General features: G+C 57.4%; 1 protein-coding gene across 10 annotated transcripts in view; it reads left to right on the forward strand.

Annotated features, from left to right (window-relative positions):
• The window catches only part of DLG3 (discs large MAGUK scaffold protein 3), a 78,045-nt gene extending 61,939 nt beyond the window's left edge, over positions 1 to 16,106 (forward strand). For 5 of the 10 annotated variants that reach the window (XM_075435289.1, XM_075435292.1, XM_075435294.1 and 2 more), the window contains 10 exons: positions 3,293 to 3,469; positions 4,137 to 4,212; positions 4,821 to 4,920; positions 7,817 to 7,858; positions 8,541 to 8,591; positions 9,383 to 9,484; positions 9,649 to 9,821; positions 10,395 to 10,504; positions 11,498 to 11,589; positions 13,381 to 16,106. In XM_075435289.1, the coding sequence (XP_075291404.1) occupies positions 3,293 to 3,469; positions 4,137 to 4,212; positions 4,821 to 4,920; positions 7,817 to 7,858; positions 8,541 to 8,591; positions 9,383 to 9,484; positions 9,649 to 9,821; positions 10,395 to 10,504; positions 11,498 to 11,589; positions 13,381 to 13,487 (1,030 nt within the window). In that variant the 3' untranslated portion in view covers positions 13,488 to 16,106. Of the gene's footprint in view, positions 1 to 3,292; positions 3,470 to 4,136; positions 4,213 to 4,820; positions 4,921 to 6,657; positions 6,704 to 7,816; positions 7,859 to 8,540; positions 8,592 to 9,382; positions 9,485 to 9,648; positions 9,822 to 10,394; positions 10,505 to 11,497; positions 11,590 to 13,380 lie in introns of all 10 variants that reach the window. The other 5 variants (XM_075435291.1, XM_075435295.1, XM_075435297.1 and 2 more) reach the window with 2 other exon arrangements.
• The last annotated feature ends 261 nt before the right edge of the window (positions 16,107 to 16,367 follow it).

Consider the following 16,367-nt stretch of genomic DNA (forward strand, 5'->3'; position numbering starts at 1 on the left):
ACTGTTCAGGGCTCTCACTGAACTGCTCCCTGCTAACAGGCTTCTCCCTGTCTCCTCCTGCCATTCCTGTGTGAGACCTGGCTGGAGGGGAGATGAGCTCTTAAGAGGATTATTGCTCTGAGCCCTTCGTGCACTTTTGGTCCGGAGCCAGGCACAGGGCAGGCAGGGGTTAAGCAGCCACGCAGCTCTAACTGCTGCCAGTCCTGCACTGCCAGGGCAGCCTCTGCTCGCTGCCTGCCTCCTGCCACCTCCTGCCTGCCATAGCGTGAGTGGGGTGACAGCTAATGAGTAATTTTAACTTTGTAATTAAAATAATCCTGTAGATCCTCGCCCTGCACAGCCTGTTGCCGGTGAGGGCTCGCAGGAGCAGGGGATGCTTCTGTGGAAGAATGACAAGGGCCAAGGCTGCATCAGCCTCAGCCTGCATCCCCCACTGCATGGCTGCTCCATGCAGAGGGGTTTTAGGCTCTTGCTGGACCCAGTGCAAGCCTGGCCTGGCAGGAGGGCAGAGCTGCAGCTCTGGGTTCCTGCAGGTCACGCTTTCCCGTGAGGCTCTGCAGGCATCTTGCTCGATTTAGCATCTCGGGGCTCTGTGCTGGGGGTGTGCAACAAGCTGGGCACTGTGTTGAATAAACATCATCTTGCTAGTCCTGCCCTCGCTCCCCTGCTGTCCCATGGACACTCTCGTGGGTGGAGCAGGGTTTAGGCTAGGTCCAGCTTGAGTTGAGCCTGTGAGTCTCCTGTTCCCTGCCTGGATAGGTGCTGCACATAATGGGGCATGTCTGTGAGCCAGAGAGCTCCCCGCTGCCTCCGGGCTGCTTGTAGCATCTCTCATCTTTTGATGCATCCCTCTATGTGGCTTTGGTGGCCTCCACAGTTCTGTGTCCCCTCACATGCACCTAGGTGGCTTCAGACAGGAGCTGGGCAGCACCTTGCTGAGAGGGTGGTCCCAGGGGAGAGCTTTCTCCCCAACCCTCCAGCTCGGGTGGCCGCGCACCCCACAAATGTGCTTGCAAGAGCTGCCGGGCTGCCCCAGCCCTTCTGGGTGGGGTGGTTTCGAGCACAGTTTACCCGAAACCAGCTGAGCTGCTGCGCTGCGGACAGGACATCAATTACAGGACTCGCTACCCAACTGCTTGAGTCAGCCCCGTGAGGCTGCATTGCACCCCATGTGCTGTCAGCGGGGCTGGAGCCGGGCACCCCAGTGCCTGCCAGAGCTGATCTGGGGGTGCTGGCGCTCACCTCGTGTTTTGGAGCTGCGGCTGCGCGGCGTGGGCAGGGGTGAGGCAGGGCAAAGTCCACCGGCACTGGGGCTGTGCCGGGCAGGGATGGGGGACAGGCGGGCGTTGTGCCTGGGCACAGGGAGGAGGCCATGCCGAGTCCCTGGCAACGCTGCCCTGCCCTCCAGCCAAGCCATCTGCTCCCCTGGCTGCTCCTGCCGTGTGCCACGACCTGGCTCGGGCACAGAGCGGAGCGGCCACGCTGCCGTCTGGCCCTGCACGCTTGTGTGCCCCAGGGGGTGGTCTCCAGGAGCATCGCGCCGTGGGGACACCCGTGCCTCCTGCCCCTGCGTTGCGGGTGTCTGGCCCTTGCAGCAGGCTTGCTGTGCGTGGGTCGCGGGTGGCTGCTGCGGGAGGAGGCAGGGAGCCGTGGGGCCAGGGCTGGGTGCGGGCTGTGGGCAGGGCACCCCGCAGCTTGCTGGGCTCGGGAACCGGCCTGACCAGTTCCCCGGGGCCTTGGCTCGCGCCTTGCTCCTGACATGGCCTCGCAGGGGCCTGCTGGCCACAAGCAGCCTTATCTTTGGGTCAGGCACTGCCTGCAAGGGTTGATTGCCTCCGGCCAAAGAGCCCTGTGGTGCTTTGCTGGCAGCTCCAGCGTGCCAGGGGCCACGCTTGGGTGCAGAGGGGCCGAGCACGAGAGCTGCCCCAGCCCTGAGCAGGCTGGGCAAGGGGGGTGACCTGGTGGTTGGATGTGCCTGGATGTGTAGTGCTGCGTTGGGTCTCATCCCAAAGAGTTCTCCCCCAGCTGCAGGGCAGCCCTTCTTCTCCTCGCCATTTGAGACCGGCTGCCTTGAGCCAGTCCCAAGTGACCCAAAAGGTTTTGCCGCCCGGCACTTCGCCGGCAGCGCTGGAGCAGGGATCTGGCTGAAGAAGGGCCCTCCCAGCTCTGCTGCTCCACGGGGACCTGCTGCATGGTCCCTCGGCCCTCCTGCTTGCACCCTGTGCTGTCAGACCACTGCAGAAGCCCCCACAGTGGACAGGAGTGATGAGCAGGGCAGAGGGTTGAGGGAGGCTCGTTAGCATCAGGATGCAGCCAGAAGCCAGCTGATGTTTGCTGTGTCTGGGCTCGTGTCGGTCTGGGGGGTGAGCAGGGCCGATGTCCCCAGAGCGAACGCAGGGATTGTGCTGCTGGCAGCCGTGCTTTTGGTGACTGTTCCCTTGGTTTGCAAAGTTTGTTGCTTGGTTTGATACCGCAGCAGACACGGTTTGAGATCTGACATTAGTAGAACGAGTTGCACATGAAGCCACTGAAAGCAGCTTGTGGGTATGGTCTGCAGTGCTGTGTGTGACAAAGTGTGCACAGGAAAGGTATCGGTGCTCCTCTAGTTTAAAAAAAAAAAAAAGAAAAAAGCTTTTCTGTAGCTGGTTAGTTTAATATTGAAGATAATTTTAAACTAAATAAACTGTTCTCAGGGGAAGTATTAGGAGTCTGAAAAGGATCAGATGTGGAAACAGATGCATTCCTAACTCGTAGGCTCTGGACTGAGGTACACCTGTATGTAAAGAACGCGCGTGCTCAGAGCTCCCTGCGGTCTCTGCCTGTGACAGCCCACCAGCAGCGGGGTCTGAGGTTCCCCGTCCCGCTCCTTGGCCCCGCAGCCGCTGGGGAGGGGAGGCGGGGAGCAGCCCCGCACCCTGGCTCCCCGCTGCCCTCCTGCACACTGCTGCTTTCTTGAGGCCGCGTCAGCATCCCCTGCTCGCTAACCACAACGGCCTTCAGTGCGTCTGTGGTTCGCCTGCCTCTCGCAGCTAACGTCAGGAGCGAGTTGCGTTGGTCCAGCACTGTTATTCCTGCCTTGCACGCTTCGAGGCTTGTGCTGAGCCCGCCGGCAGGACAGGTGTGCTGGTGGCTGCACGGTGCCGCTTGCCTCGGCAGGAGGCTTCCCCAGAGTCTGGGTTTAAATCCTTTAAGGTATGAAGGTGGCAGTGCCCCGGGAGGTCAGCAGTGCTGCTGCCCTTACTGCCTGGCTGTGCTCAGGGAAGGCATCGTTCCTCTCTCTGCTCCTCCGCAGAGCCCTCTTTGACTACGACCGGACCCGGGACAGTTGCTTGCCCAGCCAGGGGCTCAGCTTCTCCTACGGGGACATCCTGCACGTCATCAACGCCTCCGATGATGAGTGGTGGCAAGCTAGGCTTGTCACGCCCCACGGCGAGAGTGAGCAGATCGGGGTCATCCCCAGCAAGAAAAGGTGAGCGTCCATCAGCAGGAGCTGTCACACGTGGTGCCTCCTGGAGGTCGCCAGCCTCCGCGAGCCCTGCAGCCCTCAGGGGTCTACACCGGGTGGGATCTCCTTGTGGTCCCAGCCCACCTGCCTGTCCGTGGCTGTACAGCATGAAGGGCAGCCCGGTTGCAAGCTGGGCTGTGTGCAGGTCTCCCTGGGGAGATGTTCTCCAAAGCTGGGTGAGACTCTGAGTGAGGAGAGGAGCACCCAGCCCCCTCTGTGGTCCCCGTGGGGATGGAGAGCTGGTGTTAGCCAATCTGGGGCTCCAAGCGAGAGCAGAGTCACAGCAGTGACTGTGGGCTGCTCCTTGTGTCTTCTCACAACTTGTGCAGCTCTGTGAGCCGGGTCCCGTAAGATGGGAAGTCACAGGCAGCAGAGGAACTGGCTGCCGCTGCCTTCAGGTCTGCAGAGTGAGCCCTATCTCTGTCCTCCATCCCTCCCCTCCTGGGAAGACTGGCTTGTCCCTGTCCTGCTCCTGCAGATGCTGGCCTTGGCCAGACCCTGGGCAGGCGGCTTCATTTCTGTCCCTCTCTGGGAAGGAGCTTCCCTTTGCCATCAGGACCACCACCCAAGGGTGCACGGAGAGCACATTCATGGGACTAGCAGCTCTTTCTCCCCTTTAACTTCTGATCAGGGTGGAAAAGAAGGAGAGAGCACGGTTGAAAACGGTGAAGTTCCACGCCAGAACTGGCATGATTGAGTCCAACAGGGTAAGTGCCAAGCTGGGGCTCAGGTGGGCACCCAGAGCTGGTAGCTAGCAGGGCAGATGAGTCCCAGCAGCCAGAGTTCCAGGTGGGGTGGCTGGAGCAGTCCCAAAGCAAAGAGCAGCGCAACTGGACCTACCCCAGGCCTGCATCTGCTCAGCACGAATCCTCTGTGACTGTCCAGGAGGTGAGCAGAGGAGCCCAGGGTGGTGCAGAAGCACTGGGGAAGGACCCATGGTTGGTATGGTGGGGGAGCAGAGCCTGTCCCACCACAGCCTGTGGCTGGGAGCTGACTGCAGGCAGCTCATGCAGGTGAAGGTAGTTGCCCTCACCCCTTGTGCAGAGTGCTTAGCGAGTGAGCAAGGAAGGGAGAACAGCCTGGCTACCCCTGCAGTGCTGCTGATTTGCCCCATCAGCTTCCCAGCATCCCTACCACATGTTTTTCTCCATGCTTAATTTTTTTCCTGCATTACAGTTTTCATGTAATCTCCATGATTTCATTTGGGGGTAACTGTCTTGACACAGCTCCTCATTGTCTCTTCATTTTAATTTTTCCCACATGCGTTAAACATCATTGTTTTTTCTGTCCTCCCTTCCATCTCCGTATTCTTCAGTCGATCAAAACGAAACGTAAAAAGAGTTTCCGCCTCTCTCGAAAGTTTCCATTTTACAAGAGCAAAGAGAACCTGGCCCAGGAGAGCGGCGGACAGGAACGTAAGTAGCAGCTGGCCAGAGAGGGCAAGCGTATGACCCTCAGGTCCCCTGCCTTGGGGGGAGAGATTCAGCACGTTTCTGTAGCCAGGGGTCCTGGCATCTGCCCGCCTTCGGGTCTGTGCTCCACAGTCGTGCCAGCAGCTAGGGAGAAACTGTGGCTTGAAGTGAAAGCAACGGCTGCGGGCTGGCGCTCTGTTTCTCTCTCTCATGTTCAATGTCTTCATCGTTTCATCCACCTTTACACCCGCCTGACCCCCTGCTCTGCCTCCCCCTGCTCTCCCACCTCTGCTGCGGGCTCTGCTCCCTCTCTCCAACTACCAAGGGCTGGTCCCCTCCAAGCAAGGGGCTGGTCACCTCCTGCAGATCTTCTCCTGTCCCTGTCAGGGCTGAGGGGCTGGGGAGGTCCCAGCTGCGCTCCCCATTTCCCCTAGAAGGGACTTGCAGCTACGCGTTCCTAGCTGAGAGCTCCTCCCGCGGTGTAAACCCTGTGGGCACAGGGAAGCCATGCCCTCGCTGGTGGAGGAGCTGCCCACCCGTGACTGAGGCACGTCTTTGGTAGCTGGGGGGTCCCCAGCTCTCACCTGGCAGCACCTGAGGCTCCCAGTGAAGGCAGGACATTCAAAATCCCAACGTGGGCAGCACCGGAGCTGCTTGCCGAACCCAGCCCCTCCTCCTTCCAGAGGCTAAACTGCGTCCACTGCTTCGGCAAGCGTCCAGACAGAGAGCCCTGGTCCTCAGCACCTCGGGGGTAGAAAGTGGGCAAGGCAGAGCAGTGTCTCTGCCCCGGTGCCAGCGCAGCGAGCACATGCCCTCCACGCCGGTGGCTCTCCTGAGTGTGATGCAGAGGCAGGAGGTCGATGCTGGGCTGCTCTGGGGGCTGCCCGCATCCCTCTGCTGCCCATGCCAGGCTGGCACTGGCTTCCAGTAAGCTTAGCAGCCAGAGCGAGCCTCTGGCCTGCGGTGAAGGTGAAGTCTGGGTGTCTCTTGTAGTGTCTGGACGTGGCTGGGCTCCAGTGACCTCCGTACTGGGTCTGGGGGCTCCCTGCGGCACTGCTCTCGGCCAGCCTTGCAGTGCGGTGATGTCCGGCACAGGGATGGGGCCGGCAGTGCTCCTCGCCAGCCCGTGTCCTAGACCCGCAGCTAGCTCCCTCCCTGTGCTCAGCCTCTGCCCTTCCCAGCTTGCAGTGAGGGGTCCTTCCCCTTTGTTTCCACAGCCCGTGCAAGCACCGAGGTGCGGGCAGCTAACACCTGCAGGTGGGGAAAAATGTGCCCCCCTGCCTCGCGTTCAAGGACTGGCTGCGCTGTGCCCACCCCAAGAGCGGCTGGGCTGTCTGGGGGAGCGCAGAGCCACTGCGCCCTGCCAGAGCACCCTGCAAGGCAGTGCAGAGAAGCACCTCGTCCCCGCTTGTCAGCAGCTTGGGGCCGCAGCCCCTGGGTGCCAGCGGATGCTGCCATGGCTGCCCTGCCCTCCCCAGACCCAGGATGGCCCTTGGGGGCTCTTTGACAGAGAGGATGAGCTCGGGGTGGGGCGTCCAGCTGCACAAGGCGAGACGTTGGCAGCGGGCTGATGGCATCAGCTCTGAAAACGTTTAAACCTCACTTGCAGTTGCAGCTCTGGGCTGTTCTGGACTCCTGTCACTAATGCTGGTCTGGCTCTGTCTCCCCCATCCCTCTGACTGCCCTCTCCCGCGCTCTCTTCTCTCCCCCTCTCCCCTTTTTCGCTGTCTGTGAAATCAGGACTTCCCTGGGTTAAGTGACGATTATTATGGAGCAAAGAACCTGAGTAAGTCAAATTTTGATGCGCATCATTCACTTTCCGTCGCTGGCATGCCTGGTGGGACCTGGGGAATGGCCGGGCGCTGGCCGGGGCAGCTGCGCTTCTCTGGGTGCGGGGAAGGAGGAGCACTGCGGGTGCTGCTCCTGTGCCGGGGACCGCTGGGCTTCAGGAGGTGCCGCTGCCGCAGGTGGGAGGGGATGGGGAAGTTTGCTTGGGGATGGTGGCTGTGCCCTACACGGGCCCAGCTGAGGGCTGCCCACTGCACCTGGAGCGAGCTGTACCTCCTCATCCTCCTCTTCCTCCTGCTCCTAGCTGGGCTGGCTGCTGGTTTAGCGCTTGGAGACTCGGAGCCGCTGCCAGTGTGGGTGGGAGGTGGCCGTGACCATGATGGGCCCCCTCTGAGTGGGGCAGGGGTCAGCGTTTTGAACTGTTGCCATCTTCCTCTGGAGCTCCACGTACCCAGAGCTGCAAAATGACGATGGCGGGAGCCTTGCGGCCCTCCCAGCTGGGCCTGAGTCCCCTGCTCAGCTCCGCACCCCCCGGACCGGATCAGAGCCCAACCAGGGGCAGGCAGCGGCCAGCGAGCCTCTGTGGGGCGGTCGCAGCACTGGGGTCAGCCTGAGCAAAGCCAAGCCCCGAACGCTGTCCCGTCCTGTCACTGTCTTGTCTCTGTGAGTCCCAGCCCTGTCCCCAGAGGCAGGCTCCGCCATCCCTGTGCCGGCATGGAGCCATACCCTCCCCTGCCCCCCATGTGCATGCGGCACCTGTGCTCCCCACCAGCACCCTCCTCCCCACGCACTCCACCTTCCCTCTCTTGGCCTGGTAAGCCCAGCGCCTGCACATGTCTGCCCACAGCTGCCAGGCAGCCTCCTCCTGGCATCCCTGTGTCCTCCTGGAGTAGCCAAGCGTCCCCCTGCACATCCCTGGTTTCCCAGCAAAGGGCAAGAGATGCCACCCTGCCCATGCGGCACAGGCACATCCCAGCGGGTACTGGGGCATGGGTTTTTCAGGAGGCCGTGCTGCCCTGCCCTGGGCCAGCAGTGCTGGGTGACAGCCGGGATGCCCCCGTGCCTTCCACCCGTGCTCCTGCTGAACGGGGTCTCTCTGGTTGCTTTGCAGAGGGCGTGACATCAAACACCAGTGACAGCGAGAGCAGTTCCAGTAAGTGTGCGTCTCGCCTGCTCTCCCGCCCCTGTGCACGTGCGTGTGTATGTGTGCGCACATTTTGGTATATCCATCTTGTCTTGTCTGGTGGTGGTTCTGTTCGGAGCCTGGTCCTTCGTGCTGGTGACACCGAGGTGCTGCAGCCAGTCCTCCAAGGGGAGCAGGGACTGGGGGGCAGGAGTGAGCCTGCCTGCTTCCCTGCACTCTCCTGGCTGCAGGGCTCTGCTCCAAGGCTGGGTGGTGGGTTCCCAGTCCTTGGTGGTCCCATACCTTCGGTGCCTGCTGCGGGAGGCAATGGCCAGAGGCCGAGTTGGTAGCATAGGTGGCTCCTGGAGCCCAAGCTTGTACCAGAGCACAGGGGTCCAGCTGCAGCGAATGCTGCCTTTATCCCCGGAGGGTCCTCTCAATATCTGCAGCACATCTGCTGTCCACCCCGCAGGGAGGGCAGACGGTGTGTCCCAAGGGGCCCTGAGCACACAGCGGTGGGGAGGGAAACAGGAGGCTTGACCCAGAGCTGAGATGTGAATAATTAACATGGATTGAGGGCTGGTAACTGCATGCCCGTCACGCTCCGTGTCAGCTGGCAGCATGATGGGGGCAGGAGCCAGCTCCTTGCGGGTGCAGAGGGGCTGGAAAGCTGCTGCGGGCACTCACCTGCCTCTCCGTTGCTCTCTTGCAGAAGGACAAGAGGACACCATCCTGTCATACGAGCCGGTGACACGTCAAGAAAGTAAGTGCTGGTGCTGAGCTGCCCCGTGCCCGCTCCAGCATGGGCATCTGTGTCCCCGGCACGGCGGGGTGGCTGGTGCGACCTCCTCTGCCGTAGTAGCACAATGCCGGGTGAACACGAGTGGAGTTCCTTGTCTGTGTGTACAGCGAGGGAGCCAGGCGTGCACGCTGATGCACGGGGCTTTCCCTGGCCTTGATTGCCCCTGCTTAATCAACGGAAAAGACTTGTGACCTGGTCTTGGAAGACCAAGAGAGACATCCAGAGCTAAAACTGAGCTGGGCTTTAGTCCCTGACTGAGGACGGGATTATCTCTCCCTGCCTTGAGCCAGGTCCCTGCTGCAGAGCAAACCCCCCCAAGCCCTCAGTGTTTAACTCTGCTCGACGCTCAGTGACTGCGGACCCTTTCACAGGCTGAATCGTCCCAGCCTCGGTGGGCTCCCTTTGCCTGAAGCTGGAGCAGACTCGGGCTCCTGTCGCTCCCCCAGCTCCATGGCATCCTCACCCAGCTGTCCTGGTTTTCTGGCTCCTGCCCCAAGCAAGGAAGCAGCTTTGCTGATCCACGACCCCAGAGACCAGCACCGTCCCCAGGGCCACACGGATGGTTTGGGTCAGATGGGAGGGGGATGTTGCCCGTGACCAGGAGGAGATCAGATCACTTTCGGGTGCCCATGCGAGCAGGAGCACCCACAGGGTGCAGCAGGGAGAGGGCAGTTTGATGCCAAAAGTGGCTGTAGGTAGGGTCAGCTGCCCACAGCGCAGATGGGGCCTGAGGTTGTGGCTCTTGTTCACAGTTCACTATGCGAGGCCGGTGATCATCCTGGGGCCGACAAAGGACCGGATTAACGATGACCTCATCTCTGAATTCCCACACAAGTTTGGTTCCTGCGTGCCCCGTAAGTCCCAGCTGGCGCTCGGTGCCCTCGCTGGAGGGAGAGCGGTGGCTCTGCCACTTGCAGGGTCTAGCCCACAGCGTGGGGCGGGAGCACGGGTGGGTTTCTCCCTCCCAGGTTTGGCATGCGTCGTGCTGGGTTCACTCACGATGCCCGCTCTCCTCCAGACACCACCAGGCCTCGGCGCGAGAACGAGGTGGACGGACAAGACTACCACTTCGTCGTATCCCGCGAACAGATGGAGAAAGACATCCAGGACAACAAGTTCATAGAGGCTGGGCAGTTCAATGACAATCTCTACGGGACCAGCATTCAGTCAGTGCGGGCAGTGGCGGAGAGGGTGAGTGTTGGGTGGTGTTCCTGGGACCGGGACACATCCAGCCTGAACCCAGATGTGTTCGGCAGTTCCCCTCCTCTCCCCATGTTGTTAATGAAGGGGTATAAACACATCAGGCAAGTGTGGCATGAGCCTGTCCTCCCTCCAGAGTCCTGCCAAGCCATGTGGCTGTTTTTTTCAGCCACATTGCTCCACCTCGATGTCGTACCTCTGTCATCCAGACTCTGCCCGTAAGCCCAGCGCTGGTGGCACCGGCCTCATGCTTGGGAGCTCGCGGGGCGAAGGTGCCCGGCTGCCCTCCTTGAGGCAGCGGCATTTCTTCCCAGGAGCACTGAAGTGTACCCATGGCTCGTAAATTGTTTCGCATGTTCAGAGAAAGATTCAGTCCCTTTGCATTGCTGCTGTCCTGCCCTAAGCAGGCGGGAACTTAAGGCCACTGGGAGCTGGCCTGTGTCGCAGTACTGGTGTTTCATCTCTGTGGCTCCTCTCTTTTGTAAGCGCATCTGTACGAGCAAGCTGTTCCCTGTACAGAGTGGACTGTATGGGTAGGGCTGATCCTGACTCTCTGCTTTCCAGGGGAAGCACTGCATCCTGGATGTGTCTGGCAATGCTATCAAGAGGTTGCAGCAAGCACAACTTTATCCCATTGCCATTTTCATCAAACCAAAATCCATTGAAGCTCTCATGTAAGTGCTACGCCGTGTTCTGTGCCTTTCCAGGGCAAGCAGCTCTGGCACGTCGGGGGTTTGTATGTCTGCTGCCTCTGCCTTTATAGAAAGCAGCGAAGGTTGCTGCTGGTGCTGAACTTGTCCCTCGTTAGGAGGAGCTGGGCCCGTTGCTGTCTCTGTGGTGTCGCTCCTCATCTAATTCCATGGTGCATCCAGGCTCCACGGATTGCTCCGGCTTAAAGCCCTTTGTTCGCCCCAAAGAGGATTATCCATGGGAAATCTAAAAATGTTCCCAAATACACCTGATGTCACCTGGGCCCCGAGTCCAGCCAGGAGATCTGCTGACAGCCTGTGGTGGTGGAGCACAGCCGGGTGGTGGCTGAGCCAGGACAGCCCAGGGAGGCAGAGAGAGTGGTTTTCTGAGTGCCTAAGGGGGATCTTCTGCTCATCCTGCTGCTCCTGGCCCTGGGGAGCGCAGGATGGAGAGGACACGAGAGCTGAGCTTGCAGCTCTCCCAAGCAGCAGGAGAGAATATTATCTGTGAGGGGATTCAGTAGCTAGAGATGCACTCTGAGATCGGAAGAGACTCTGCTGGCACCGAGGGGACTGGGGAAAACCGCTTCTCAAGCCAGAAGGGGTTGTATTGCTTATTTGGGTGTTCTATGAAGGTGAGGGAACCTAGGCAAGGAGGGTGGTGGCAGGCCCTGGAACAGCAGGAAGACTCTGCAGTGGTCTTGCAAATTGAGAGGATTGTCTGGATCTGAGTCCACTTCGGCACTATAGTGAAAGCAGTGTGGGTGGTGGCGATGGGGAGAATCGTTGGAAGTTGAGATGAAGTGCCAAGGCAGCAAAGAGCATGTGGGGAAGGGTCCTGCTTTTGAGAGCTGGGTCCTGCACAGCTTCCATTCCTGGTGGGCAGAGGCTTCCCAGGCACCCCAGCTCCATGGGCTATTTTTGCTTCTGTTCATTGCTAAGAAGAAGAGCTAAGTTTCTATTTTTTGTACGTGGCAGGGAGATGAACCGGAGACAGACGTACGAACAGGCCAACAAGGTCTTCGACAAAGCCATGAAACTCGAGCAAGAGTTTGGAGAGTATTTTACAGGTGGGTTTCCTGAGCAGGCTCGTATCTGATTTATTGTGTTTTTCTGGCTGGCAGCTGGGACCTCTCTACCAGCACTGTCTTGCTGTAGGGTCATGGGAAAATGTCCAGCTTTATCAAAGCAAAAAAGAAGTGGCACTTTGCCAGCTGGGCTCTGCAAAGGGACTGCTCCAAGATCAGTGGATAAGAGTAAACTGGCTGCAGAGAAGGAGACAAGTTGTCAGGCAGGATTTTCCAAGTTTGTGAAAGCTTATCAGGAACTTTAACAATAATAAAAAAAGAAAAAATCCCCAGGCAGGGGAAGCACAGCACAGGTTCAGGGTGCTACAAAGCTACAGGAAGTAAAACTCCGTGTGCAGGGGAAAGGGGAGTGTTTTCAAAACAAGAGAAAGCAGTCATTTTAAAGAGGAAAGATTGAAAATTAGTGACCTAAATGGTGGAGACTGTCCTGAGTTACTACAAAACATCTCCCAGAAAAAGACTGGAAGTTTGGCTGGCTTCCTACGTAGTCTTTGCTGAAGAGCCAGGCAGAGGCTGCCTCACGCTTTGTGCCTGCCGAGATGAGCTGCTCATGACACAGGCAGCCTTGTGCACGGAGAAACTGATGTTTGTAACATGATTAATTCTGGAAAATCATGGGCAGCCAAAGAGGCGGAGAAACCGGTGTTCCATCTTTCCTCCAGTGCAGTAACTGTTTCATCTGAAGTTGAGGAGTGATAATCATGCCAAACCTTGTATTACCTACCTAATAGCTACCAGGAAAAATCTCAGGCAGAACGTTTTCCAAAAATGGATCTCAACTGAGCAAATATGTGGGTACAAACAGGGTAAAAGCATTCCCCAGCCCTCCTGTTCCAGGCAGCAGTTCTGGAGCTGTCGGCTGCTCTTCCGTGAAGAGCACAAGGGGAGCACGCACCATGGTTTTGCCAGACCCTCGGCGTGCCATCATGCGATGAGACAGGGAGTTTGAAGTTGACCTGGGGAAGGAACGCTCTTGGCTGAAACCCATTGTTGAAAGAAGTGGGTAGTGGGCAGAGAGACCGTTGCTGTAGAAAGTTCTGTGCCAGTAACTTAGTGGGGGAGCAGAGGCACTGGAGGATGGGCCTGGCTGGGCTACAGGGGCAGGCTGAACTACCAAAAGGTTTTGGCCCTGTGTGTGCATCCTCCTCCTCTGATGCAGGAGGCACAACGAAGTGCTTCGTGTTGTGTCCGTACTAAGCAGCGAGACTGCCGCTGGTCTTTGGGCGAGAGTTGCTGCTGGGAGCCATAAGTTGGCCTTTGCCAGCCTGACCGTGCTGCGATTCCCACCGGCACTGGCGGAAGCAACCAGCACGAGGAGCCCTCGGCAGCCGGCCGGAGGGGAGGGGCAGCTCCGGCACCTCGGGACACGCGTGGCGCGCACCGGCTGACCGGCGTGAAGCCCTCCCGTTCGCTGCAGTGGGGTAGCCACGGTGCCGGGGCCAGCTGCCTGCAGCCTTGGCGCGGTGGCGTGACACGGTTTGCAAAGCTGATTAGCAGCCCGTTGTGGAGAACCCGGCCAGCACTTCACACGCGCGAGGAGCTCTGCCAGCGTGGGATCAGCTCTCGCTAATCCCCTTGGACACGCTGGGTTAACCCTCTGTGTCATCGTGTGCCTGTTGCAGCTCCTTTGACATGAGTTGTCTCGTTTGTTGGCTGTTGGCTGTGCCCCACCGGCCCCTTTGGTGCAGAGTGAAGGCCTTTCCCATAGCTCGTGGCAGGGAAGGCGCAGTGCTGCCTGATGCTCAAGGTCTTGCTTGTTCTCTCCTCTTCCAGCCATCGTACAAGGAGACTCTCTTGAAGAGATTTATAGCAAAATCAAACAGATCATCGAGGACCAGTCTGGGCACTACATCTGGGTCCCATCCCCAGAGAAACTCTGAAGATGTCCCCCACCTGCTTCCCTGTGAGCAGAAGATCTCCGAAGTCCCACCCCACCCAAGCCCTCTGCCCCAAGGAGGGGGCAATGTGAAAACTATTCCTGCCCCCTTTTTTAGATCGTCGCAGAATTGAGTTTTCTAGTCCTGTTTCTTTTGTTGGGATGAACTCATCTCATTCATCACGTGACTGTTCCCACCGTTCCTGCATGGACCTTCCCACTGCTCCATTAGAGACAGATGAAAACCCATTCAAGGTCATTTTTTATTATTATTATTATTAACTAAACCAAGAATCAAGATGGGAGGAGGCGGCTAAGGACTAATGTAAGAAATGAGTGAAACAATGGACTCTGAGCACGTGAGCTAGTATCGAAGCTCCAGGGGCATTTTTCCAAGTGTGACTGTCTAGCAGCTCTGAACAGTGCGACGCAAAGGCAGCAGAAAGCATTTTATTTATCTGTATATGTAATTTATATATAATATAGAGAGAAATATTATATATATATTATATATATATATATATGTACGTGGACTAGGAAACCTGAGGGACCTCTCTCAAAAGGTATTGTATTATTGCAAGGATCTTTCAGTTTCTCTGCCCCAGCCGCTGGGCGTAGGGAGTCCACTTGGGCAGGAAGAGCTCAAAACGGTACCAGGTGCTTCGGCAGCGTCTCCGGCCGGGGCCAGCCTCCTGCCAGCCGCCCCAGGTCTGCGAGGCAGAGCAGAGACTGGCACGCTGCCTGTGCAGAAGGGGCCAGAGGTCCAGAGTAACGCAGCAAGGAGCAGCAGCTCGTCTGAGGGAGGCTGGGAGACAGAGACTGAGCAGGAGGCTGCAGAGCAAGAGAATGGATGATACTACATATTAAATTGCACATTGTTTTACACACCACCTTATGTGTTTGCATGAGAGGTTTCCTTTTGGTTCTATTTTTTTAAGCCAATTTTAAACCAAAACCATATTGTGTTGCTGTGTTGGCTTTTTTTTTCATTACTCCATTTTTTTCTTGTTAATAATGAACTGAATGGGTATAAAATCCAGTTTTTTAACTTATTTTTTAAGCTGGCTCTATTGTAAATAGAATCTAGATCTGCGGTTTTAGTTAGGAAATACTCTACCGGCCACGTGGAACAAATGTACTCGCTGTCCTGTGTTGCTGTGGAAAATCTGGGACTTTGGGCTGGCCCTGTACCTGTGGGCACAGGTGAAATGACCCATTCTAGCTTGCGGCAGCATGCTGGCATTCCCTTCTGCATTAGCCACTGGCAGGAAAAGCTCCCAGGTGTGCCTTGGATGGACGCTCGTACTTCTCCGAATCAGTAATAGAGTAGAAAAACTGTCCCCCTCCTCCCCTGCTCCCTGCCCCATTCCCGGCTCTGCTGCATGCAGGTGGTGGCGGCAGCAGCCTTCCCCGTGGAAAGGCTGTCCTTCCAGCACAGAGGGACCTCGCCTGCTGCTCTGGGCACTGGGGCTTGGCAGGCGAATGGCAGCCACCTCACCTGGTTCTGTCTCTGACATCTCTGTGTAAATCCTCTTTCTGGAATTGGGCTCTGCTCCCTCTCTCAGGGTCACCTTAGAAAACCGAATTGGGTGCCCCGTGCTCGCAGGTCGGTGGGGCAGGGGGGTGCGGAGCTGCACCCATCTGCTATGCACTGGGGTTTTTTCAGGCGAGGCAACCATTGGTGCTAAGACAGTTGGCCCTAAGCTGAGAAATGTCTGTCTTTGAGGACACTTTGACTTCCACACTTGACTGGGGCTCTGTGATGGGAACAGAGCCTTGTGTGAAGCTGGGGGGGACTCGCACAGCCTTTGGAAAGGAGCTATGTTGCTGGGTACTCATGGCACACGCAGAAGAGTGCTCCCACCTTACAAAGAACCGGCAAATGCTGTTTCTCAGACACGGTGCCAAGCACCAGAGCAAAGGAGGGCACCACAGGAGCACAAACAGGTAAGTCTTGGCCATTCTGCCTCCTGTCCTTGTAGGGATAAGTGAACGTGTGGGGCGCTGGTCCCCTTCCCTGAAGGTGACGGTTATCAGCGTGCCAGTCAGTGCACGGCGCGCACACGCCGTGGTTTTCAGTGTGAACAAGGACTGCTACAAGGCTGTGCGTGTGCTGCCTGGTGAGAAGCCCTCTCTACTCGTCCTGCGTCACCAGGAGCCCTGCAGGGACCAGCAGTTTCCTGGGACACAGCAGTGCCGCAGAGGAGACGCAGCTGCTGGCATAGTCGAGGGCAGGAAGGATTTTGCTTCCAGTGGGACCGACCCTAAAGGAGCAAACTTTGGCAATGGATTCCTGTTCGGCATCAGGCCCCCTGCCCCACCGGCCCTGCTCTGGCTGCTATAAATGTCAGTCCCTGGAGAAGTGGAGTAAGTGAAACGAAAGTCCTTAAGACGCTAGTCACACTGTTCCTGTCTGTGGGGTTGTTTGGGTTTTTTTGTACTTTTTTTCTTTTTTCTTCCCTCCCCCCCAATAGCCTGTCTCCCTCTCAAGTCACATGGAGAAAAAAATGATGTACTCCATGGCATAGCTGACAGTATCGAATCGATCATGACAACATTAGTTGGTTACCAGTGTTTCTTCTAAGGAGACATATATTTTTAATAAACAGAGAGTTGCAAAGAACTCTGTCTTTGAGACCTTCTTGTAGAGTCTTTCATTGTGTGCCAGATCTGGGTTTTTGGCGCTGGTCTTAGCAACTATTCATATGGTCTCTCCATGGCAAACCGAAGTGTTGACAGTGGTCTTAAAAAAAAAAAACAACCAAAAAACCAAAACTTTTTTTAGTATAAAGTAGTCACCAAGAACTTGTCTAAAAGAAAAAGGAAATGGGAGAAAAAATTCAAAAAAAAAGGAAGTGGGCTTATTTACAGCCATAACCAGGCT

Source organism: Opisthocomus hoazin, chromosome 14, assembly GCF_030867145.1.
Source record: "Opisthocomus hoazin isolate bOpiHoa1 chromosome 14, bOpiHoa1.hap1, whole genome shotgun sequence".
Classification (NCBI taxonomy): Eukaryota; Metazoa; Chordata; class Aves; order Opisthocomiformes; family Opisthocomidae; genus Opisthocomus; species Opisthocomus hoazin.